Genomic DNA, 25,846 nt, shown 5'->3' on the forward strand with positions numbered 1-25,846 from the left:
AAAGACAGACACAAGGGAATAAACAGAGACCTGAAAACTGTGAAAAGTAATTCAAATTCCAATTCACTGTAATTCGACAACAACTTCTCAGGATGACACTAAGATATAATAGAAATATCTAAGTTTGCATCGAAAAATATTTTTAATTAGATATTGGTGTTGCCTAGGCCGTTTTAAGGTGCCATATGCTGCATAAAATTACAATTTTAACATTTGTTCAAGTAAACTGACAAGTTTACAACTTCAAAAGCTTTTATAGAATTTGAACAAAGAAAAGTAGTAAAAGAATGTGATGAAAAACGATAAAAGGAATAAATAAATTATGAGAACGGTAACTGAATGGTAAAAGGAAGGTATTTACTTTCAGCCGGCAAATTGCTCCCACCGTTTAATGAGGCGTGTTCTGCGATGACCTCCTAAACGTTGTTATACAGCTAATTCTGTCCTTTTTCTTTGTGATCACTTAATTTGCTTGCTTTTAGATATTTTCGTCAGTACTACAATACTGTTGTTTTTACCTTGTCGTGTTTATACCTTGCCAAAATTCTATGTAACTGCATTGTGTCACAACCATTATTGTATTCATTAACAGTGCCGTAGGAAGGGAAGGATAGAATTATTAGGGGTACCATTGCTTGAACAAATTTGGAGCAAAAGGGATGGTTCATTTGAAAAACAGAAGAATGATTTTTTGGGCAAGAGGCCCATCAAGAACAGAAGTGCTTACAGACCTGATTACAACATTGGTAGTTTTTGCATATCTCGATGAGTTTTTTAAAGATTTCCCCAGTTGCATATTGTAAACAAAAATTTAGGTAAAGCGGCTTATTTTCCCATGAAACATATAGCATAGAACCGGAAAAGTGTTGGTAAGGTCTATAGATAAACCTTCCAATTTCTTTTCATAAAGATGACAGACGACGTTTCTATCAAAGCTATAAAAGCCAACTGTCTTATCCACAAAACAGGAACTTCTGACAAATATAAAAGTGATCTTTAGGTGGTATCATGGTGGCTATGTACCAAGGCAAGCCCAACGAGAGGGGGCAAGGGGGGGACAAATTGCCCCAGGGCCTCGAGGTCAAGAGGGCCTAATAAAAAACCAATTTTATCTAGAGGGTTAAATTAATGAAATGTAATAAAAGTATTCCTCAAAATATCAAAACTTTTCAAGTTATTGAAAAAACGGAGACCCACTACCGTGTACGGATATGAGATCCACTTCTATGGAGAGAACACATTTGTAAGTTAGCCTCGTCTTCGCGATGCTTTTGGAACTTATTTCAAAATGTGCACGAGAAGTTGAGATGGGAAGGTCTGGTTGTGAAAGGTTTTATAAATAATTTGCTTCTCAGAAGTTGATGTGAGCCTAAGATTATATCTTTCAAATATATGTTCTAGTTTCAAGATTCTTTTTAACTTTTTTCAGTCACTGATTTTAGTTCACGAACCATACATAGTATAGCACTGATTGATTGATGATGGTGGCCTAAATTCTTGCGACCTTTTGTGCGTTGTTGTAATTTTCATACAATCTTTTTCTTGATAGTTACTGCATTAAAATAGCTAGATCAACAGTCTGAGTTTGCATCCTTGAGCTTGCTTTACCTGCTTGGAAATATAAATATAACACAATAGGCCGACGTTTTACGAAAAGAATAAATGCATGCCTTTTGAGATTGGAAGAACGTAATTTTACACCAACGATCTCGATGAATATGCGTGTACGAAGAATTTGTATGAATCAAAACCATTTCAAGAAGTAATATCTAGATTTATTATTTAAAGTAGTATTTACCTATAGTACTTTGCGAGAAAGATTTTTTTAAAACCATGTAATGATTATCTAATAATCATTAAAACCAACTTACAATCTTGTATCCTTCATTGAATAAACGCAGGGAATAAAAACATAATGTCAGGATCTCAAAAACAACAGAGAGTCACTTTGGAAGAGGTTCAAGCTGCAATAAATGCTCTTTACAAAGGAGCAGATGTCACAAAGAAAGATGAAGCTTCAAGATGGCTTGAGCATTTCCAACATTCAGTATGTTTTCTTAACTGTCTCTTCTACCTTATCAATCATTGTTCATCAATTAACAAAGGCTATGTTAATTTTTTGTGAACTATTTAGGCTCTCTGTGTTCATATCTAGTCCTGAACAACTAATTAAATCTTTGATATATGCTAACTTATTGCAAAGCCTTGCTTCATTATTACATTTCCTATTATATTTGTCATAATCCCTATATGACCACTGGCAATTCATCGACCAACACTTAGATGCATCCTTTGCATCTAAATGATTATTAGGGGGCCTCCTTTGTTTGACATCTCTAATAACAAACTACAGGTCGCCAAAAATGGTACCTACCTGGAAACCATGCACCAAAATTACAAAGATGCCAGTTTTTATCATTTTTTAATGTTCATCTGCTATATTTGTTGGGGTGTGTCCCCTTTTCTCTAACCATAGTTTCTTTAAGATTGCAAATTTTGCAGTTTGCCCCTACTTGTCCCCCTCTTGGCGGCCCTGTTTATGTGTATTGAAAAAGTTTCTTTTGAAGATGCTTGTCCTTCTTTTCAGCTTTGTTTTTCTGAGTTACATCTTTTTATCAGTCAGAGATTGTTGATCTGCTGATATATTAGAGAATAAATCTGAGTCAGGCCTGATTAGGCCAGTTATTAGACCCAGCAATATCTGGCTAAATGTCCTCTTGTTTGTATGGTTTTGCTGTATTCAATCTCTTTGTTTTAGGTGCATGCTTGGGAACTTTCAAGTCAGCTCCTGCACTTAAACCCTGACACAGAGACAAGTTATTTTGCAGCACAGACTATGAGATCTAAGGTTTTATTTTGTTTATGTTTTAGTATTAATCTTGTATTGAGGTTCCTAGTCTTAAAGCTTTGGCAATGTCAATTTGTTTTGTTCTTTTGGTGACACTTTAGCCAAAAAGCACTATTTATATATTTTATCTTTTCAATATCATTAAACTGAATTATTTTTTAAAATGACACAACTTTTGATACTGATTTATTTTTAACTGTTGTTTCACACAAGTGGAAGTGAAATTCATTATATTTGAACAATCATTTTTGATATCATATTAATTTTAATGTTATTGAAGCAAATGGTATAAAATAGCTATTCTCCACAAGTTCTTGATTATTTAAGTTTTTGCATTTGTGTTGTTAAGTTTGGTTAACTTGAGTATGTGGTTTAGAATCTGGAGTTCTAAACATAAAATCATCTAGAGACTTCAAAATGATGTAAAGCTTTTCAACCAGTTTTGTGTATAATCTTATTTTGTGTTTGTTTTGTTTAGATCCAGTATCATTTTGCAGAACTGCCTATTGATACTCATAATGTAAGTAAAGAGTTATTTGATTCCATTGCCTATCACTATATCCTGTGCTGTCAGCCTAACTTTGTTTGTTTTAACTATGTTTTGCTAAATTTTTGCTTCTCATTTTCTTATGAATCCAAATTTGCAAAATTAGTTCATATGTTATCAGATTTATACTGTTTTTGCTTTTCATGTTACAAGTCCCCCCCCCCCCCCCCCAAAAAAGTGCTAACTCAATCTAAAAAGTTTTCTTTGTTATTGTCAAATGTCAAATTCAACAGGTCTTGAAGAATTCTTTGATGCAGCAACTGAAAACATTTCAAAAAGACTCTAAATCAACCATCACTCAGGTATGTAACAGCAGCTCCTAAAGGTATTGATAACAATTTGAATCTTGTAGGCTCCTGAGCGTTTTATTTTTCAGACATTTTGATTTATGGTTTAATCAAGTTTAAAACCAATATAATATCATAAAATTAATGGATTGAACTCTTATAGTTGCATACATTAAAAATTGAATATTTTAATTATATTTGTGTTATTTATGAATTACAGTTCAAATTATTTCTGTGTAAAAACATTTCTTAAGGCCTTTCCCGGAGAAGCACTGGATCAAGTGTGAGTGCCTAAAGCACATAAAATAGCAATGGAAAGTTATTTAGTGGGCGTCTGAAAATGTAAAACAATTGCCACAAAGCAAAGTATTGTTTTATGATAATGAGGATCAAACTTGAGCTATCACCCAAATGACCTCAATATTATGATTTATAAGATTTGTACAAGAGGTTATATTGCTAATCTTTTGATTTTTTTTACCTCGCATTTTATAAAAGCATTTGAAATTTGGATTATTTGAAAAAGCAAATTAGTGTTTTGGCCTTTTAGCAAGAAAAAGTCCCAAGCGAGTGGCCCAGCTCTCCCGCGATTTCTCTTGTGCCAGTAATTGCTCTTAAAATAATAATAGTAATAAATGATACTGAAAGCGTTATTAACCTTTTTAAAAACCGTATTATTGTGTTATGAGGTGCTTTTGTGTAAGGTAACATGGGCTCAGAGACATGTTGGAAAGTGAGAGGGCTGAGGTAAAATTTAAAAATGGTAACAAGAGTTTTTGAGAAAAGCTCTATTTTTTGCCAGAAAGTGGTAAGACATGCTTCAAATGAAAAGGCCTGAATGATATTCAAAAATGCAGTGATATTTGAAAATGCAATGATATTTGAGATTCCATTGTTTTTGTTTGGACCCTAAAAGTTTGATTTGTTTTCATTAAGAAGAAAATGCAAACATTTGAAAATGTATGTGTGTAGATATGGTGTGCAACCTGTTCACATGATACTGTATACAAATAAATATGTCACAATATCATACCCAGGACCCAGAGGTGTTGTGCCATAGGAGCTCAACCCCCACTATCTATGCCAAAAAGGAGCCAATTTCCACTTTTACTCCTATTTTTGCACTCCTCCCAAATATGTTCTTAATGTAGATATATTTAGAAGTGTGAAATACAGCACCTTATGGTATTGAGAAGTTGCTTTATCAAGCATTTTCATTTTGTATTCTGTTTCTGTATCTTTGTAATTTTGGGATTTTTTTTCTCAAATTTGATAAGCTGACTTTCTCATAAAAAGTGTATTATGATTATTCAAATTATATAAATGACTGATGAAGCAGCCAAGGTCTGAATAAAGGCCTAGTTGGAACAAATGCCTACTCTTAGACCAATTTTTTTTTAATGTGGTCCATGCCTTAATAAGTGCCTAGGTACAAATATGCACTATATAAGTATAAATTATTGAGTATTTTGTTTCTTTTTTAAAACAAAATAGTATTAAAATTTGGTATTCTCAAAACTGTGATAAGCATCAGAACTGGAATAAACTCCTCTTCTAAATGCATGTCCCTCCTAATAGACTAAAGATTAAATAAGCCGCCCGGATGTTTTACTGATGAGTTTTGGAAGTCACAATGTTAAGCAAACTTTATATTTTTCAACAGCTCTGTCTTGCTTTAGCTGATCTGGCAACACAGTCTCCTCAGTGGAATAGCCCAGTCAATGAATTGATTCAAGGGTAATTTTTAGACTGTTTAATCCTTAGAAACAAATTTTCTGATACAAACATGTTGATTTGTATATATTATAACATCCAATTTTTATATAATGTAAATTTGATGCAATTTATTCTTCTTTGTTTTTAGGTTTTCAACTTCTGTCGAGGAACTTCCTATTTTGCTGGAAATTTTGGCATATCTACCAGAAGAGGTTAAATATCATTTAGCAAGTTTTCTATCTTTGGCAAATGACTATATTGTATAACAACAGATCTCTCCAATCAAGGCTCCTCTAAAATCTTTCCAGAACTGAAATGTTTTTTCATATATAAGTAATGGTTGTGTTAATTATTTCACCTGGAGTTGTTCTCAGTTTTTCATATAGCCTGAAATCTTAAGCTGGTGTAAATTAGGTCAATTTTCCGTATTTTTTGTGAACTAACAAAGAAGCAAATTTTGCACAAGGTGAGTCATGTTGTAAATTATGCTTGTACTTACTTTAGAGAATCCTGCATCAATATTTTTGTTTTTTTTACTCTATAGGTTGAGAGCCCTCACTTGAAAGTGGGTAGAAACAGACGTGAGGAATTCTCAACCTTGCTCAGAAAATCATCTGAAACAGTTCTTCATCTACTAGTGAGTGATGTTACAGCTTGTTGACTTTCTAGTGCTTATGGTAGGCTAAGATTTGTCTTGTTGGTTTCTTTTCTTTGTTCTAGCTGTAAATAAACTGAGAAAGGGAAGACAGAAATGGGCCACCCAGCAGCTGATTATAAGGATATTATGTTGATTGGCTTTATGGCTCATTCTTTTTGCTTTTTTATTTCCATATTTCTGAGATTCAGAGATTTTAATATGCTCAATATATTCAATATTTCTCATGTTGGGATGTCTTTTAATTTCTTTTCTGATCTTGGTTTGTAAAATATAATTTTTTTCTATGACAAAATTGGCTTCATTAACTGTCTTGTTAGGTATTTAATGATACTGTGTATGTATGATCATTTAACATCTAATGATTTTAGCTTCATTGTCAAAAAAATTGTCCAGCTGATGAAAAAGTTCAATGCAAGGTATGTCTTTAATCATAATGAATTTCAAAATTTTGGCAAAGGGGTTTTGCTTGAAATTTTTTAAAAATGTCAATATTGTATTGCTTGTGAGTATTCTTGTAAAACACTGGCAATTAAACTATCAAAAAATTCTCTTTGGAACTTGCAATTTTTGAAATTGAAGAGTGAAGTGAGTACTGTTATTAGCTAATCTAAGTGATTTGCAGGTAACTTAAATGATAATGACTTTTTTCATGTAATCTTCTAATATATAATTTATTTGTATTGACAAATCAAACACGGCTCATTTTCTTTGTAGATATATTATTGCTTTGGAAGTTGGTTGGAGCTGGGGTCATTTCCTCCTAGTATAATTGCAAACAGTGATTTGCTGCGGTCAGTGTTTGAAACATTGGTAAGTCTTTCAGTTTATTGGCCTTGCTAAAAACCACTGCAAGGATCATTTTATTTTTAAAGTTCTTGTCTCTTTGAAAGATAGCATGATGTTTTGGAGATTTTTATTATGATAAAAGACCCAATTTTGCAGCAATTATGCAAAAAGCACCGGGACTAGTAAAGGATGGACACCCAAAATGCTCAGAGGCTTGGCCAAATTGCTAAGCAACTTTTAGAAGCAAGGAATAATGTTTGTCAATATGTTGATGCGATTATGCAATGGAAAGTACGTGAAGCACAAAAACTGAAGCCCTTTATAACTGGAAATAAAATACATTTGTGGTTACAACGTTTCATTTCATTTTTAAATATTTATACATGGAACAATCATCAAAATTAGATACTGCTTTACAGCTTGCCCTGGAAACTAAAGCAAATAGAATATAAATTCCTAACTGCATCGATATTTCAAATTTAAAATGATATAAAATTGAAAGAGTAATAAGTCTTTATTTCATTATGGCCCACGTACAGATTTTTTTAAAGTAGAGAAGCTATTTGTTGTCGTTTGGAGCCCAATCGATTCCAATGTTTGACTCCCCTAAATAAGAATCTCTTTTGTCCTAATTGTGTGTTTGTTTTTTAGTGGCAGATTTTCAGTTTATCTCCTTTTTTCATCTTCAAACTATTCCTAAAAAACGGGGAAATGACAGGGGATAGTTTGTACTAAAAATTTGTTCCATTGGTACCAACTGGTACAAAATCGATTAAATCAGGTTACTCACCAGAATAATCAACGATTAGAGCAAAGATTCAGAGATTAAAACGAAAATTTCATCGAGTGCAGCTAATATCAAACGATTTTGGAATAGCAGAAAGAAAATCAGTCTTTTCTACTATAAATCAATGGAATAACAACCTTCACCACTTGCTTTTCTATGCTATAAAGATTAGATGGGACTGTGATGTTTATTTCTGATGATTACATAACTGATCTTGGTCGAAGTGGCTGGCATACTTAAGATCATACCTACCTGTAATGAAGTATGTAAATTCATTTCAATTGCTATTGTATTGATGATGTCCCCCATATTTGTACTTTTGGGTAATTTGTTTAAGGTCAATCGTATAGCCAAGTTCACTAATTATCATTTTGTTTCAGCTTGCTCCTAACACGAGTACGACTCTTCACGACACAGTAACAGACTGCATATGCAGTGCTTTGTACATATCAGAGGTAAGCGCAACCAATATTATGCTTAGGTCTCTACGCTTCTCATTCACATCTGTTACCAACAAACACTGTTATCCTGTGCTAAAGTTTCCGTGCATAGTTTCCTCTCTTGTATCTTCCACATAAGACAAGTTACAACGTCTCCACTTAGTACATTTTCAGTGCTGACATTGTGAATCCTGATAAAGACCAAGATTTGCTCGATATCATGTTTTCAATAGAGAAAAAAATTACCCTATGTGAGCAAAATATACTCAAGCAGCTCCCTGGCATACATGACAGCTAGTTACCTTCTCTGTTTATTATTTTTATCCCGCAATTATGTTATATTATTTTATTAGGACACAAATCGACATCGCGAACTGGCAGAGCTGTGTTTTAACTTCGTCATGTCATTGGCCCCTGCGTACGAGAAATCTGTAAAAGATGGCGATTTAGACAGGTTTGTGACTTGACCAGTCTATTCTGTTAAGGAAGCAAATGCTTAATTAATGAATGAATGAATGAATGAATGAATGAGTGAATGAATGAATGAATGAATGAATGAATGAAGTGAATGAATGAATGAATGAATGAATGAATGAAGTGAATGAATGAATAAATGAATGAATGAATGAATAAATGAATAAATTGATGAATGAATGAAGTGAATGAATGAATGAATGAATGAATGAATGAATGAATGAATGAATGAATGAATGAATGAATGAATGAATGAATGAATGAATGAAGTGAATGAATGAATGAATGAATGAATGAATGAATAAATGAATGAATGAATGAATAAATGAATAAATTGATGAATGAATGAAGTGAATGAATGAATGAATGAATGAATGAATGAATGAATGAATGAATGAATGAATGAAGAAAATGAAGGAAATGAAGGAAATAATGTATAAATAAACGAATGATTGCATAAATGATTGAGTTATTAAATGATTTCCGACGGTGTCCGTAATGTGGCTATGTTTAGAATTTCTGCCAACAGGATTCTTGGTCCTTTAGAACCCTTCAAGGGTCCTTCATGGCGCCTTGTAAGTTTATCGTTGTTGCCAGATCAATTGCTACTACTGCATTACTCGGATGAAGTGTTCCCCTTCTTCGCATTAGTGTCCGCCTTTTGTTTGCTATTCACTGTATTTCTGTTTTAGGGCTATCAATTACACTCGACTGTTTACAGAAATGGCTTGCTCCTTGCTTGATGATGTTTTAAGTTCGGTAGGATCGGTAAGTAAATGCTACCATTTTTATCAATCTTTCATTTGAGTCAAATCGGGGTAATCAAGTTTTATTAGCCTCGCGTCTCCATCTGTATTGAAATATTGCAAACCAAATTTAGGTGCAACGTCCACCGTTTACGTGGTGTGAGGGGTTTCCCTCGAAGAATCGAGATGCATAAAAAGACGCACTTGTTACGCTTTTGCCATCTCAGCAACAACTCCCCTTTTTTCATGTCAAATAACTCACTTAAATAATAATTTACAAACAGAAGATGATTAAGGGCTAAGAAAATGTGAAGGGTTCATTCATTTAATTATACACGAAAACGAGACTACGGATACTAAATTGTCCAATCATATTAGAGGAGGCTATTCCTGTTACAGTGGAAGAAGGGGGGGGGGGAGTAAGAAGATGAAGGTTGCTATAAACAAACGAGCAATTAAAAATCGTTATTAATGCTGTATCTCCTTTTCATCTTTTCCCAGGGCACCGAAAGCTCAAAAACAATACACATGTTGCTGTTATTTCTAGATCACCCTGAATATGAGGTATGTACCTATGCACAGTAGATACACTGATTCAATGCTCTAGTTTTTGTCAATGTCAAAGTCCTACAGAAGGCTTTAGATTCCTATACAAATGTAATAATTCATTGAAGATTTTACCCTAGACGCTTCACGAATAAGAGCCTTGGGTAATTGACTTTTTTATTTTGTTATTGTTTATTTTCGTGGCTACATTTTCCCTTGAAAAGAAAATTTATCAAATGAATTTATGAAAATTGAAAGAATGTTCAAATGTTTAAATGTATCTATCTTTAAGTTTATTAAATCGTTGGCTTAATTCGGGTGAATTTTTTAAGACCACACAAAGGACTATTCAGAATCTTTGCCAAAAAATACTTCAAAGATTTTACTAATTGGATTGCCGCCGCTACCCTTTGAATCTAAATATTACCCAACTATTTTCCACAATGATTTTGGTTTAATCTAAAGTACTTTTAAGTTCACATTGGTGATGAATTGCTCATGTTTCTTTGTAGACTGATTTTAATGAAGTCTTTGCTTTCATAGGTTGCAGAGATAACTTTTCGATTTTGGTACCGCTTTGCAGAAACTTTGTATAAAGATTTTCCAGACAGCATTTTAGACAAATTTAGGCCGCATGTTCAAACGCTAATTATGAAAGTATTCATACGATGTCAATTAGATCCAGACCACGTGAGTTCATATAGCTTAATGATTTCATTTTTCTAAATTTCACTTCAATGCATGGACATATAGTTTGTTTTAGGGATTTTTGCTCTTTTTGGTGAGTTAATGCGAATTATCTGCCTACGAAAAAAAACTCTTTACAAACATTGCAGATGGATGTACGTCTCCCCACTGCAATGCTAAATTCATCTGCGTCATTTATAAAGGATATCATGTAGTCATTAAATACTCGTTTGTAAACAACTACAGCAACCTTGATGGATCAACTGGCTTAAAACCTTGGTTGCAGGTCTCGTTCATTCAAAAATAGCTCTAGGATTCGGCAGTACATTTATGTGAAATTGCTTATTCCCGGCCTTCAAACTTAAAACTTTATGGCTGTTTTTATTATTTGAGAATCTCTGTCACAAAAATGGTGCAAAACACATATCTGGAAAAACGGAAGTAAACAAACTCAAGTAGCGTGAGACGAAAAATTGTGCGTCTGATTGGTCTTATTTTTGGCCAATCAGCGTAGTACTTTAGTATGTTATGCTTATCCGTGCTTTCTTCAAACACACATCTTTTGGTTTTCCCTCCTACATATTTCAGAATTAATTGTTCTTTATATAAACAGTTGTTCCAAACAACTTGCCATTTTGTTTCCAGGAAGGCCCTGTCGATCTATCTGATGATTTTCAAGACTTCAGGTATCGGGCTATTGATGTTGTTCAAGATACAGTCTTCATATTTGGCTACACCACCTGCTTCCTGGAGGTAAATTTTTTGGTGTTAAGCCGCAAGCTTAAATTCAGTTTATGGCAAATGAGTAAAACATTTTACGGCAAATAAAAACACCTGCAGAATTCATGTCATTGTTTTTTATGATAGTGTACAGTATCCGTTCTCTCTAATAAACAAGTTTACAAACTTCATGTTGCCCAATTTTCTGTTTCGTCTTGCTACGTATATTTTTCAGTTCGTTCCAAATTCGAACCCATACACTGCTTAATCCTCTGCGTAACCAGAAACGCTCTTTTGTTCTGCTAATTTTTTCATGTTTGAAAATGCTTTTAACGAGTTTATTTTGATTTCTATTCAGTTCATTTGACTTTAAACTTTAATTACCCTAAACAGATTCTCAAGCAAATTTGCGCGCAAGGGACTTCGTGGAATCGAATTGAGGCTGGCATGTTTGTGATGCGATCGATAGCAAACAAAGTCAGCCAAAGGTATGCCTAGTCTGCATTTTATGACAATTCACAGGCATTGTCAAAGCTTTTCCTTGCAATGCAGCAAATCTAAATGCAGTGGCATTCTTTTCTGTATATGATTTGATATTTGATGCACGGCAGTCGAATTCGCTGTTTGTGTGTGCTTGCAGCAATCTTGTAACACGTGACAACTACCAGGTATCTGGATCTGTATCTGCTTGAAATGTATTGATTGGCTGCTTGAAATGTTTGATTTGACCAACCTTGCCAGGTATCCTATGTGATTGTGTGGCGAAGCACTAAATCCTTTCTCCTTTTCCTACTATCGTAGTGGCTGATTTTGAAAATGCTAGCAAAAAAATTCTTGCCAGCCTTTTGACTTGATACTTGATACTTGAAGTAGCCTTTGCCTGCTAAGTTTATCTGCCTTATTTTAATAGAGAGAAGTGAAAAGGTTTCTTTAGTAGCTTCGTCCAGGGCCTACCGCTGATGGCAACAGCTTCTTGTTGCCGCTTGTTATTATCGCTTGTTGCTACTGCTTGTTGTTACTGCTTGTATTTAACGCTTTATACTGCTTACCTCCTGTTACTACCGCTTGTTATCATCGCTTGTTGTTACCGTTTATTATAACTGTTGGTTATCACCGCTTATTACGGTTTACCGCTGTTTACTATAGCCTGTTAAAAATGCCCGTTTTCATAGCTTGTTACGGGGTGTATTGAAATTAACGCCCACATGTTTTCTCATGTTTAGAAGCGAAGAAAGCGTTGGTGATGCAGTTAAATTGATTATACAATTGCCACAAAATTCACACATAGCCCTCAAGATGACGAGTTTGGAATTACTAGCAGAACTGACTCCTTGGGTAGACGAACATCCCGCGGTTGTAGGTATGTACTTTACTATGTCCTTGACAAGGTTTGAAAAAAGTTTTCTTTTTCTGGCAACAAAATAAAAAATTCAACATTTCCTGTGAAGCTTCGACAAAGTCCCCAGCCACTGAAAGTGATATTTTAAGTTGCTTGATTTGTTTAAATATTTGTCTCAAAATAAACTGTTATACTAAAAGGAAAAATTTTTGGTTCTCAACTTTTTATCATAGCTATTCGAACAGCAATGATTTTGTTATACTGTATTAGATGATTAAGGAAAACGTGATCGTGCACAACACTTATAGTAATACCAGATGATTGTATTTTGAAAGTTATTCTTCATTTTTGTCAGTAGTGCAGAACAAAATTATACAGTATGTATGAGTAACATAAGTTCAATGTTCATATTAAAATCAAGCAATGTAGATTTCAAATTTCTGGCAAACAGCAACAATTTCTTGCAATGAATTTGTGCTAAAAATTTCCTGGCAGCACCGCTGCTGGATATTTTCCAGCCCTGGTCGTTGACATATTTTAATTCTTAGTTTTTGATGCTTAAAATGTCCTACCTCTTGATACAATCCTCGGCCTTCAAGAAACTTTTTGTTTATGATATTTTCTCTCAGATCATACAAGAATTGAGCTATCCTTATATGCGTACTATAACCCCTACACAAAAGTTTGTTACAAAATTGCATGTTTAGTGACCTGGCATGCGATGAAAAAGCATGCCTGTTCATATGGCGAGTTTGTTATAGACCTAAAGACATGAAAATAATGCACGATGCAGTTTGGGTAGAACAGTTGCCTGATGATTGCGTCAAACGTGAAACTAGGCGTTGCAACTTAAGACCATCCTGTTCTACATGCTGAAGCATTATGCATGGATAATACAGAGCGAATGTTGCCATATTCAGGAGTAGACATGAATAAAGAAAAAATATTCACGTTGTTTGATGTTTTAGGGTATTCAAGCTGTGGCAAGCATTGTTAATTATCAAAGAAAATGAATCCCATAAGTAAGCGAGGATTTTGTTTTCTAGATTCTGTATTCCAGTTCATTTTGAATGGCCTACAAAGCAAAGAATTAGTTTCAGCATCAGCCACTGCATTTGAGCATCTTTTGGTTGACTGCAGCAGAAAGTTGACTTCTAACTTCCAAATCATTGTCCAGGTAATCTATCTGCCTCCAAATTGCCAACAATCTTACAGGCTTTTTCTTAAATTAATAATTATTCGGTCATGATTTCAGGACTGAATTATTTCTTCTTTCGTCTTTATTCTTTGTATGTTTATCTATGAGTTGTTTTCGTAGTGTAGATCATCTTTCGTCAGTTTAACTCCACTTTTCTCTATGTGACATGTAAATTTGACAGTCGACACTTCATTTGGCGCCAAAAGGCCAATTATTTTTTTACTTGTAAATGCAATTATATTACAAACGGCAAGATGCGAAGAAAAGAAGCGATCTCGCTTGCTAATATTTTGTCAGCTTCTTTTGAATGCTTCATAGATCGTTGTGTACCAAATTTATATATTCAGCCATGCAAAAACTCAGATTAGTGAACAGCAGCCTTTACAATAACAATGTATTCAGATGCCAGTATAAGGATTGTCCTTTTTGTTTTATGTTTTACGTCGTGCACAATCTGACCATCTACATCAATGACATCATACACCAAGATTATAATTACCCGATTGCATTTCATGCGTGTGCGATTGGTTTTGCAGGTCGTCAATGCCATCGACTCCCTTGGGCTTCCAGTCGCCAAAGCCGACAGTATTTTGCGAGGTAACTTGTTAACGCTTCATTTGATAGAACGCTCTTTTACATTTACGGAGAGTAGCTCTTGAGTCACGTGCTGTCAAAGTCCTGCCTAACTTATTATTGATTTCCGTCATATTTTATGACTAAATTGCATATATTTTTAAAGCATACTCTTTCTTCTTGTAGGCGCGGCTTACGCTTTATCATCGCTGCCATATGGTGAAATAGAAGACGCCCTCACACATTTGTGTATCCCCCATGTATCAAAATTGGACCAGGTAATGTCTGCTGTTCTAGAGAGCTGCAACAAGTTTTTGAATATTTAGCTTTCAAACGATAACCAACATTGTTAACCAACATTGATAAATTTTGTAATTATAGCAATGTACGCAAAAAATTATAATGTAATATAACGCTTAATATAATATAACGCTAAGTGTGAAGGGGCTTATTAATATCTTTAATAGGCCTAAATCATAAACAAATCATGTCATAAACAAATCATAAACAAGTCATTATTTGGTCACAATTTTAGCAAGGAATTCCTACAGTGTGCTTCATGATTTTATTGTCTTTTCTGTAGTTTATTTAGTTGTTTCGTTGTAGAGAATATGTTCTTGCTTATTGCTGAGATGCAGAGCTATTTTGGAAGTATTTCTTTGAATATTTTGACAGATCATAAAAGAAGCCCAAGGTGTCAAAAGACCCCGAGATGCAAGTGACCCAGTCGTTCCTATTGATCGATTATCTACAATTTTCAAGTAAGAGCATTAAACGTTTTTTAAACTTTGTAGCAATGTCATGTGACACTAGTTGTTTCATTCTAATGTAAACAGAGTGCTATGTTAGTTGAAAATCTTTTGAATATCATGAATGAAAATCATGCTAGTACACCGAATTTATAAAACCTTTAGTAACAAGTAGCAGATATTCGCGCTTTTTGTGCATTCCTTGCTGTGTCCTGCGATATTGGTTCAGACTTTAATGCAGTTTTCTGCCAATTTTCTTATTCTTCAGTCCCTCAAATCTTGCATTGTTCCTTGTTCCTTCTATTTTTCCTGAATATTATCCCAGGTCGAATCTTTTGTTTATTGTTTCCCTTAATAATGTTTTAATTTCTTCTCCCTCATACTCTAAATGTGTCCCTGTCAATGTACCCTAGCGTCGACAATGTCACAAATGTATCCGTTTTCTTTGTTGTTGTTGTTTTGTTGCTGCTGGATTTCCCTTTGACATGAACTCAGGTCCATGATTTTCTGTACCGAGTTTCATGTACACGTTTCGTTAGAAAGTGATGTCTTCTTCATTATTCAAGGAACACAGCACCTGATGCTCCTGAAGGAAAGGAACATCCTTGTCAGTCTGTTATAGAGAAGGTATGCGTATGTTAATATCATACTAGTATATGACAAAGTCATCTTAGGGGCATGTTAACTACTTCAAAGCACATCTGGATTTTCATAGCTATATTTCTTTCTTCATCTTTCCACACACTTTTTTATAAGAATACATTTTATAAATATATTCAGGCTCGGAATCAGTTGAATTTAAGAATTATTAAAAAAAAAGATAGTTGGGCTTGAGGCACAGTGCGTTAAGACTCAACAAAAATTAAGGTTCCTTGTAAAAAATGTATACGTTGCCTTGGCAAAATATTTCTGTGCTAAGTTTTAAGTTACTACTTTCTGTAAGATCTAACTAGGGTAATCAACTATCACTTAGGTAGGTGTTTGAAGGCTTTAGGCAAAAAGGTCTTCCAACTATTGCAGTATGTGACATTTATTGTTTTACGTCATAGCTCTGGCCAGTTCTATCGCACGTGGCAGATAAATTCAAACACGACGAAAGGATCATGGAAAGGATTTGTAGGTTAGTGACACCCATGATGGCATTTTCAATTTCGTTTTTTCCAATTTTTCCAGAAAAAGATATACTTGGAGTGTGCTCCAGACCCTAGCTTGAAAATGGAAGTCTTCTTTCAAGATAGGGGTCTGGATTAAAGACTAACTTTCAACAGATGACAATAAATTTGAAATATTTTTTATTGTTCCTTTTCCTCGTTGCCCTTCCCTTTATACTTGGACTCCGTTGCACAGGCATTACCTTTTACTAAATGGCATTACCAGTTTTGTTTCGCGTCAAAAATGACGTACATTCTGTGTATTATCATTATAAAAGTAAACTGAGGTCTTGAATTTTTTAATTGTAAAATTTTCAAGCTCTCAATATCTTTAGTTCATAATAAAAATCCCTGTCTTAAAATGACGTCTTTTTAGTACATTGAGTATGTGCTTACACAAGCTTTCTTTCCCTTACACTTAGGTGCCTCCGATACGCCATAAGATGTGTTGGAAAGGGCTTCAGAAACCTGCTACAGCCATTTGTTGAACAAGTATGTTTTCTTAGCATTTAAACGCCTTTTTGTATTTTGTGTAATTTCCTATAACTCTGCAATGCCCAAGCAGACTAGTCTTAAGTATGCTAAATTTTATTGAACTTCGTTTAGACTATTATTCGTTTACTTCAAACTTATTATACAATAATTTTGCATTCAAGATGGTTGACTAAGTTCTATTGTCGGTATGCAGTAGAAGCGTTTTCTCTAACCAATAAAGTATTCTCGATGACGTAATGTCCTTTCGCTTTAACTTGTGTTTTCATGCAGATGATAACAATCTACTACCAACACCAACATTCGTGCTTCCTTTACCTTGGAAGTGTTTTAGTCGATGAATACGGCCAAGAACCTAACTGTGCACAAGGACTCATTGAAATGCTTAAGGTAGCAATCATTTCTTCAATTGCTTAAGTCAATCTCCATTTTCGGCACCATGTGTATCAGAATAATTGTCATTCATAGTTCAAGATTTTTTTCGTTTGATTTATTCATGAAATATGAGAAAACATGAGAGTTTAGCTTTCTCAATGGGTACTTTTTATATTTTACGTTGTTGTATTTGTAATTGGTGTTTCAATTGAATGCAAGAATTCAAAAAACTAGCTGTTTAAGCCGTCTACAAAGTTGATATTTTCCCAGATCTGAACAATCTAAAGACACTTGTTTTCAACTAGGCCTTTTCCGGACCAACGTTCACGTTGCTGTCAGCTGAAAATGGTCTCATGAATCACCCAGATACGGTTGATGATTTTTTTAGGCTCTCAATAAGGTGAGTTTGATTTTCATTTAAGCTCAATCGTAGTACTACGCACTGTTTATGCCGTCCTTTCTCCTTTGCCTCAGCTCAGTTATTCAGCTTTTGTCTTCATGTATAAAGCACAGTTCCTTTCACTTGAACTATGCTATCATGAATTAGTCTGTCACATTTAACAATGTCGCTACAACATCGTACATCCATCGCAGGAAGAGACTTTGCGTCTGTTTTATTGTTTTGAATCAGGCCAGGCACTAATTTAACTTGAAATAGCAAAGAGATTGTTAAGAATCAGCTGGACGAAAAAGAGATCAAACAGAAGTGTGCTCGACGAGATCGGGGAAACAAAAGGACTTGTAAATGAGATAGAACAACAGAAACTTCAATTCATGGGACACATTCATGGAACTTTTCTTGATATTCAAAATTTTGTTATTTTTTCATTTCTATGCACAAGATTCATAGGAGTTTACTGCTCTTTATTTTTCATTTTCGTATTTCTGTTTTTCCAGACTTCTTCAAAAATGTCCAATACCCTTCCTCGAGAATGAGTCAATGGAGGCTGTGCTACAACTAGCGACAGCAGCATCAACACTGAACCACAGGGAAGCACATGCATCGACGCTGCGATTCCTTGTTGATTTAGTACGCTGCACAGGCAATGATCCGGTAAATTATTTCCCTAAGAACTTTCGATCTCTTGTTTTCTTGTTGCCATGGAAGAGCACTCGTTGATATCTGAAACTTGTATTTGAGGAGATAGCTCGAAATAGATTATGCCTTAAGTGTGTTAACCAATATGGCTGCATAGCAACCAAACGACTATACATTGTGCAGGAACAAGTGTCATATTTTCCAAACCCTTTGTTGAACTATGGTTAGTTTTCTCTGCTGCTGTTTTAAGCCTCATGACGACATAGGTATTTTAAGAATCTCAAGCAAACTTTAAAATCTTTTAATGACAAAGTTACACTTTGCCAAAAACAAAGTTAATCTCCAGAATTAGATAAGGCTTTTTCAATATTAGCTTGTCAAAAGTCAGGTTGAATCAAATCTATCAAATTTCTGCACGATGCTCCACTGAAGGATTCACAATCCTTCACAATCCTTAAAAATGACTCTCTTTTTTTATTCATGATGTTTCTATCACATTGCTTTTTATTTGTATCCTAAGAAACTAGGAGTCCATGTTATCAAAACATTTTCGATTCATTTAGGTTTTTTCATTATCGCCTTTTCATTATACCATTCCCCCGCCTTTGAATGATAAGGAATGATAGCTTATCTTCCTTAAAACAAAACTTTGCAAGTGCATCTCTGTTTAGTTTAAAACTTTTCATACTGTGATGTCTAAACGCGGAAGCACGTTCTGCAGCTCATTTCTTCCTCATTAGTGCACCTATTTAATCCCGAGCCTACAGAAACCCACGAGGCCTACTGAAAGTACGATAGAGGGGAGTATCTTGCTCTGGAGACTTTCAATCCTCTCTAACTATGCTGCAATAAAATCCTGAACTGTGCCCAATTTTGCACGTTTTTGGTTTCATATTTGTTTGAGAAGACTGATTCAAAAGACACGATCTCTTGAAATGTGAACTCCGGCACTAAGTCAATATCTTTTTAGGTTAGAAAATTCCCTTGGAAGGTCGAGCAAAGTACGTCATCAGTTGTCTTCGAAACCCGATCTTCCTGTCAAACAGATGGCAACTTTTTGGATTAGTTCTCAATGGACCATTTCAACGTGACCTTGTATCCCCTATCGCCTTTGCAGTTTTGAATCTTTTTCCCCTTAGATTCCTTTTCGTCCTCGCCCACGTTCCAGACAAATCTTTCCCAGTCAAAAATCTCGCTTGAATATAATCAATAGATATTAATTAGCGATTCCCATCTTTACGAAGCGTCAACCAATAACATCAAGATGAAACTCCTTTGTGCTCCGAGATGTTCCTAGCAATCACGTCCATTGAAACTGCTTGTTTCCTACCCAAATTAGATGGAATTAGAAGTTATTTTTCGTCGACGACCGTGATTTATATCCGTAAGTTTTTAGGAAACGTGATACCCAAATCGTAAAAAAGCCCGCAAGAACACTCAAGCCTTCGCCTTTCGGAGCTTTTTGCTCAAATGAGGATTTTTATTGATGTTGATTGTGGGTAAAATTAATTTTCCTTCGTTTTCACTGATCAATTACCAAATGATAATCATACTTATTGTTCATGCTTTTTTTGCAGTCACGATCAGAACAGCATAGACGCAACACATTAGTAACTGGTCTTATCAATCAACATGGCGCTAATATTGTGCGGGGTAAATGCTGCATTTTCTATAAACTTTGCCATTTTGTACTCTGCTTTTTCCGACGTAGCTAGTAACTGCTGTGCCAGGTCATTTCGTCCTCTGACTGCCTGCATATCGCCACGTCTTTTATACTGACCATCGTTTGTAGGACTGATAAAGGCCACAGCAGGAGAGGTCCAAACTTACATGGTCCCAGACGTAGCAGATGTCATTTGGGAATTGCTGAGTCAATACCGTGAGGTTGGTAGCAGAGACATAGAACTCTTTTATAAAATAGCAGCTAAAAACTTTTTTGCATTGGTTCTCTTTTTACATCTGTACGCAAATAAATGCTTTTTGCTATTTGTAACGATTTCTTAAATACGTATTAGAAAATCGAAGTTCAGGCTGGCTATCCTCAATTTTTCAAAAACTTTGAGACTGGATTGTTCTAACTTGGTTTATTTGATTATGAGGGTATAAGTTTAAGAAATTATGAAAAAAGGCAAAATTTAACTGTAGATTAGCGTTGGACCGGTAAAGTGCATTTTTTTCTTTAATAACATTGGCAAAAGACATACCCTCTCATGGAATATACATCCTTAAAATCAATGTTCTTGTATTCTTACATTTTCTAGTACCTAGCCTGTTCTTAATTTGTTCCTAATCTGTTCTTAATTTGTGACCAATTTCAAGGCTCTTGTTCTCATAAAATTGTTCTTCTAAGAATGTATAACGGGATCTGTTCTTGGAGACAAGATAGTGTATCTCGAATAGGCAAAAGATTTGAAACTAGGGTTACCTTTAAGATGAAACTTGTCTTCATCTTTCTGTGCTGTCACTCTCAATATTGCTGTTTCAATTTCGCTTTATTACTTAACTTTATACGTTACCATTCAATTTTGGTTTTTGCTGACAATTTTTTCAGTAGCCTTTTTATCTAAACAAAATTTTCTGTTTGATGCACATTCACATTTTGTCAATTGAAACGGTCCATTCTTTTAGGTCTGTGACTCGGTCATTTTGGCTTTTAGTGTGATTGAGTCTGACAGGCCACGATTTAAATAGTCGACACCGTCTCTCGATTTCTTCTCCGCTGCAAGAATAGCAAATCTTGTTTATCATTTCTTAATTTAGTTATATACAGAGACATACGATTGTTGACGGTAAAATAATGTTGTCATGTTACTGTTGCAGGGAGAGAGAACGAAAATTATCATGGGTTTTAGGGAAGAAAGGAGTCTTGCGAAACTTCAAAATCACTGCCCACCCTAGCGCTGAATGGCCGTTTATATATCAGTTGTATCTGCATTCAAACAGTAGCGTTGCTTTGCTTATTGACATGGGCCAATGTTGTTTCCACTTGGCCATCGCTACATCTTTCCGTAGGAATCAAAAGTTTTGATAACCAATATTTAGCCCAGCAGTTTTGTATAAACTTTGTTTTTGTTTCAGCCTACTTGTCAATGGCTGAAAGATGCTTTAAACAGCTTGCCTTCCCATAGTCCAACTGGGGCTATTTATGCAACGCCCGAGCAGATTGCAAATTTTTACCAGTCAGTTACTAGGTAAATATTATAAATTGCCTTATTCTATTATATATTCTATTATATTATTATATATTCTCATTACTTTGTTTTTTCACGTTTTGTTATGCAGAGTCATTCTGCTTGTTCAGAAACTGTCTTTCGATCCCTCTTGGAGTCAACTTGCTCTCTTGCACCACCTTTCCCTTGAACTTACTCTTTCCTTATCGCTTTTATTTTTATTATGCATTCTTTCACTGCTTTTATTGTAAGCAGTTCCACAGAAGTCTCTATTTCAGCATTCTGGCTAAACCTGCTCGTAATTTCTTTGACATCAAATGAGTTTCCAATGTCTTGAATTCTTAATATGGCCATTCAGTATCGGAAACAGGTTGTTCAAAGCAGTTACTTCTTTGCATGGGGATTGTTAGACATTAGGGAGGCCAAAATTATTTTACCAACATAAAGAAATAACTACAGTATATTAATAATAACGTACAGAGGTAATGCTCAAACATAAACAAACCAACACATTCATGGGAGACAGGGTTACGAGGCAACATTTGCTCATTTTTAACTCAGTAAGATCTACAAATGTTTTAGTTTTGGGACCCTCTATAACATTGGGGGGCCCATGCCCCCTCCCCAACCTTCTTCTTGCTAGCCCCCCTGTCTTTGGGTGCTCCATCTTCAGCATTGATACTACCTTTGCATTGTTATTCATTGAAGTAATCAGTGGCGTACCCAGGGCTGTAGCAGTTGGGGGATCTGGGGCGTAGCCCCTAGGAATTTTTTTTAACCACGCCCATGAAACACTCGCAAATGCGGGGAAACGCCCTTTTTGCAAAATTTTTCCCCATTTTTCTATTTATGCTAGCTACGGTAAATAACAAAGCATTTTACAATATTTATTGACACAAGCATACAGTATACTACCAATCCCCCCCCCCCCCCCCCCCAATGAGTTTTACATCGTTTTTCGACAAATCTCGAGGACCATATTTCCGGACTCCCCCCCAACCCCCCCCCCCCCCCCATTCCCTCCCTTGGGTACGCCACTGGAAGTAATTTCAATGTTTCAGCATTGATATCTAGCTATTTTGACTTTTTTAATTTGTTTTTCAGTGCTACTGCAATAAATGAAGTATGGAGAACATTCAGGGAATTCTGTAGGCTGTATCAGTAATTGCTGTTTCCAAGGTATGTTGTTATCGCGGTTTCATAACAAAATCTACCCACATCCAACTGCGTATGAAGTATGATAAAAGTTTGCGGGGGATCACTCCAAGCTTCATTGGTTGCTCGCCTCCTGTTAGATCTGCCCAGGGTCTTGATTAATTTCGAACAGAGCGGGCGTACATAGCAATGCCACTAGGAATTTCAGGAAAGAGAAACTAGAGTCGTATTGTTTTGCTCTGTTAATATAGTTGAAACTTCTTCCCATAAATTGACGTTTTACGTTTGGTTTCCAGTGAATTTCTCCTGTTATAATTCTATGAACATCACAATTCGCTAAAGTTCGCTTCATTTATCAAAGTATTACTTTTGGATTGCGACAAACCATTCTCTCCCATCTAAAATTATTTCCTCGCAAGTAAATTATTATAATTGGAATAAATTATCCGACGCTCTTTGAATGCGGTACTGTATTTTATCTATTAAACGCCCCCTGGCTCATATATATTTCTTGGGAATTTGACGCTACATTTGTAAGAATAGGGCGTTTTTTAAAGAGCTGCATTTATTGTAAAAATTAAAAATTTCTACTTTAGATTTACTTATTGAAAATGTTCAGCAGACAGCTGGTATTGCATGAATGAAGTTTTGTATTTGTTTTGATAATCAAGTTTTTAGATCTAGAAGTTATTCAGATTGACATTGTATTTTCGTAATTTCGTTAGGTCGAAGGCAAATTCAAACGCATCTTGCTAGTTATGTTTTATTTTAAATATGCTACTTTTGATCAAATGATTATTCCAATCTATAAGAAAACTTTCGTAGACTGACAAAGGGATTTTTTTTTCAACGAGAGTGTGTCCAGTTGTATTGTACAGGTCTTGCCTGAAATCGAAATCCAGTGTCATGTATCGAAAATCAACGCTCATTCCATTGAGTCAAACGACTGAATGAAATAATTGGTGACTTATGCAGCTCTTTCTTCTGTTCCGATCATTTACAACAATAATCTGCCCAGCCTTAACATATTTTAGCCACTAAAACGTTTCTCTATTTACCATTTTAGCTTTCTTTCTCTGCTTCGGATATGCAACCAGACAAGTCGGTTATGAACAGTTTTGAAAAAATGTTATCGTTGGGATGACAGCGTAGTCTATTATTGCTATATTGTCCAGGAAGCATTAGTTATCATATATGAATTTATTTATGGCTTTGATCAAAAGACTGCCTGGAGTATGGCTTATAAGACAATGTTGACACGGAATCACCATCGCAGAGAAAAGTCTCCATTGCAACGGACCTTCACAAATCCACCACGCGGGTTAGCAGTTTCAAAGGTCATTTGTGAAGATGAAATTCGTTGAGATTTTATCGACACAGATTTTATCGACACAGATACTGATGAGTAAAAGAGGCATTGGACGTTTCGAGGCATTGTACGTGCGTAAAGAAACTAATGCTCATCCCAGTTTGACGTCATATTGCAGAATTCTTTAAATTCATATGAAAAAGTATTTTAACTAAACGACCGAGCAAACGTCATTTTTATTCACTACGGGACAAGATTGTCCTCCCACACTGCCACTCATTCCAAAGATTGTAAGCCACTGTATTTTTTGATAGTCGAATGACTCCACAGCTTTCCATATTTAAACCGATATAGCAAAAGATTATTCTGTTAAAAGCTAATCACTAGTCCTTTATCATTTTGGACCATGTTACATGCCACGGACATTTGAACCACAAGGGTGTGTAATTTGTAAACATGAGGTTACTACAGTCACATTTGTTCACTTCTGCAACCCATTTAACCCTTTTACAAAATTTAACCAGGTTTGAAATTTTTGTTTTAACGTTTGTAAATATTACTGCGCATGAACGAGTCACACCTTGCCTGCCTATGCTCCATCTAGCGTTTACAATGCCTGTCGATGTAGCTAGCACGGGTTTTTCTGAACCCATCTACCGTAACTTGGTTACATCGACAGTGGTCGAATCAACCCTAGTTTCTTTTATCTTTAACAAACTCTATCCTGTTTCTGTTGCGTAAACATTCCTCGTGTGCTTAGCGACATGCCACCCACAGCCGGATATTTTTTCGGTTGAAGTGACGTTTTTCCCCATTCGTATGCTGTCTTTCCCGAAATTCCCATTCATTTACAGATTCGATAGATAATACTTAGCATTAGTGTGTTATGTTTTGTTATATTTTATAAGCAAAGTATGATTTTCTAATTTTGTGATTGTTTTCACTGTCTTCTGTCTAATTGGCCACCCTCGTGTAGAGAATCGGCATTTGCCGGTGCGAGGCTTTTAATTGATTTTTATTCATCTGCGATGGTTCCCTTTATTGCAGTAAGATCTTGAGTTACAAATAGAGTTTTTGGCATTTTCTTATTTCCCTCGGTTTTATATTGAGGTACTTGATACACCGACACGAGCTTTAACCATTTATCTTTTTAAGATGGCATCTATCTTGTATATAGTGTATAGTTTAAACCAGTGTTTTTCAACCTTTTTGATCTACGGAACAATTTTCCGTTGAAAAAACGACGAGGAAAAACATCAACAGAAAATAATGAAAATGAAATTTTGTAGCCTTTATTCACAATATAAAGTCGTTCTCGTCCAATTGTCTTGAATAGGAATCAAATAAGCACAAAGATAAAAGTATATTGTAATGAAATAAATATTTTTATTCACTCAGTGTGAAACCTGGACTGGACCTGTGTTGATGAACACATGGTTGACTGGCAGGAATTGAACAAAGACGAGATGTTTTTCAATCTTTTAGACCAATTAGGTGAAATTGGAGAATTTTCCACGGCACACCAGAGAATCTCTCATGACACACTAGTGTGCTGCGGAACAGTGGTTGAAAAAACACTAATTTAAACAATAGCGAACGCTGGGTATATATATATATCATATTCAATGATAATAGTTTGTTAATACATCAGAAAAAGAAGGGCTGCGGCCGTGTCTATATTACAGAACAAAGCCAAATTGTCAGTAAGGTATCTTTGCATTCGACCCCGGGGTTGGTTTGCAAGTGCCATAGCAACGCTGGGTCACGCTTTGTAAGCTGCGGTGGCTCTCAATGTATACTTCCCCTATGACGTCAGCATGATAGCACAAGGATGGTAACACAGAATACTATGATGATTCCACTAACTGATACCTCTAAATTTTGATGTCTCCTCTACATTCAGTATTTACTACAAAACTGTAAACGATTTGGACGATAAGCATGCTTTCTTTATAAGAACAATTTTATAAGAACACGAGCCTCAAAATTGGTCAAAAGGTTACGAACATATTAAGAAAAAACTGAGGCTGAGCTAGTGGAAATGTAATTTGAAC

The 25,846-nt window shown here is 35.2% G+C and overlaps 1 protein-coding gene across 1 annotated transcript; it reads left to right on the forward strand.

The window, feature by feature from the left end:
• Positions 1-1,262: 1,262 nt before the first annotated feature.
• Positions 1,263-24,718, forward strand: LOC135683308 (transportin-3). The gene is made up of 33 exons (XM_089113511.1): positions 1,263-1,330; positions 1,902-2,047; positions 2,759-2,848; positions 3,327-3,368; positions 3,629-3,697; positions 5,346-5,419; positions 5,547-5,610; positions 5,943-6,035; positions 6,425-6,472; positions 6,771-6,866; positions 8,010-8,084; positions 8,423-8,523; positions 9,236-9,311; positions 9,791-9,853; positions 10,379-10,525; positions 11,168-11,275; positions 11,636-11,730; positions 12,466-12,602; positions 13,628-13,758; positions 14,316-14,376; positions 14,539-14,630; positions 15,028-15,113; positions 15,668-15,728; positions 16,151-16,221; positions 16,675-16,744; positions 17,018-17,134; positions 17,425-17,519; positions 18,017-18,173; positions 19,736-19,811; positions 19,951-20,042; positions 21,237-21,349; positions 22,433-22,507; positions 23,550-24,718. Exons 2-32 carry the CDS (start codon positions 1,916-1,918, stop codon positions 22,491-22,493), a joined length of 2,793 nt encoding a protein of 930 aa, XP_088969637.1. The 5' UTR covers positions 1,263-1,330; positions 1,902-1,915; the 3' UTR covers positions 22,494-22,507; positions 23,550-24,718.
• Positions 24,719-25,846: the final 1,128 nt, after the last annotated feature.

The sequence above is a fragment of the Rhopilema esculentum genome, chromosome 17, assembly GCF_057945365.1.
Source record: "Rhopilema esculentum isolate cy_ngs chromosome 17, ASM5794536v1, whole genome shotgun sequence".
Classification (NCBI taxonomy): domain Eukaryota; kingdom Metazoa; phylum Cnidaria; class Scyphozoa; order Rhizostomeae; family Rhizostomatidae; genus Rhopilema; species Rhopilema esculentum.

Bases quoted from the DNA above. Each gene is read 5' to 3' on its own strand.
- LOC135683308 (XM_089113511.1), top strand. From the start codon at position 1,916: ATGTCAGGATCTCAAAAACAACAGAGAGTCACTTTGGAAGAGGTTCAA. The intron at 16,745-17,017 runs GTATGTTTTCTT...GTTTTCATGCAG, and splicing joins TACAGCCATTTGTTGAACAA to ATGATAACAATCTACTACCA. The intron at 20,043-21,236 runs GTTGGTAGCAGA...TTTTTGTTTCAG, and splicing joins TGCTGAGTCAATACCGTGAG to CCTACTTGTCAATGGCTGAA.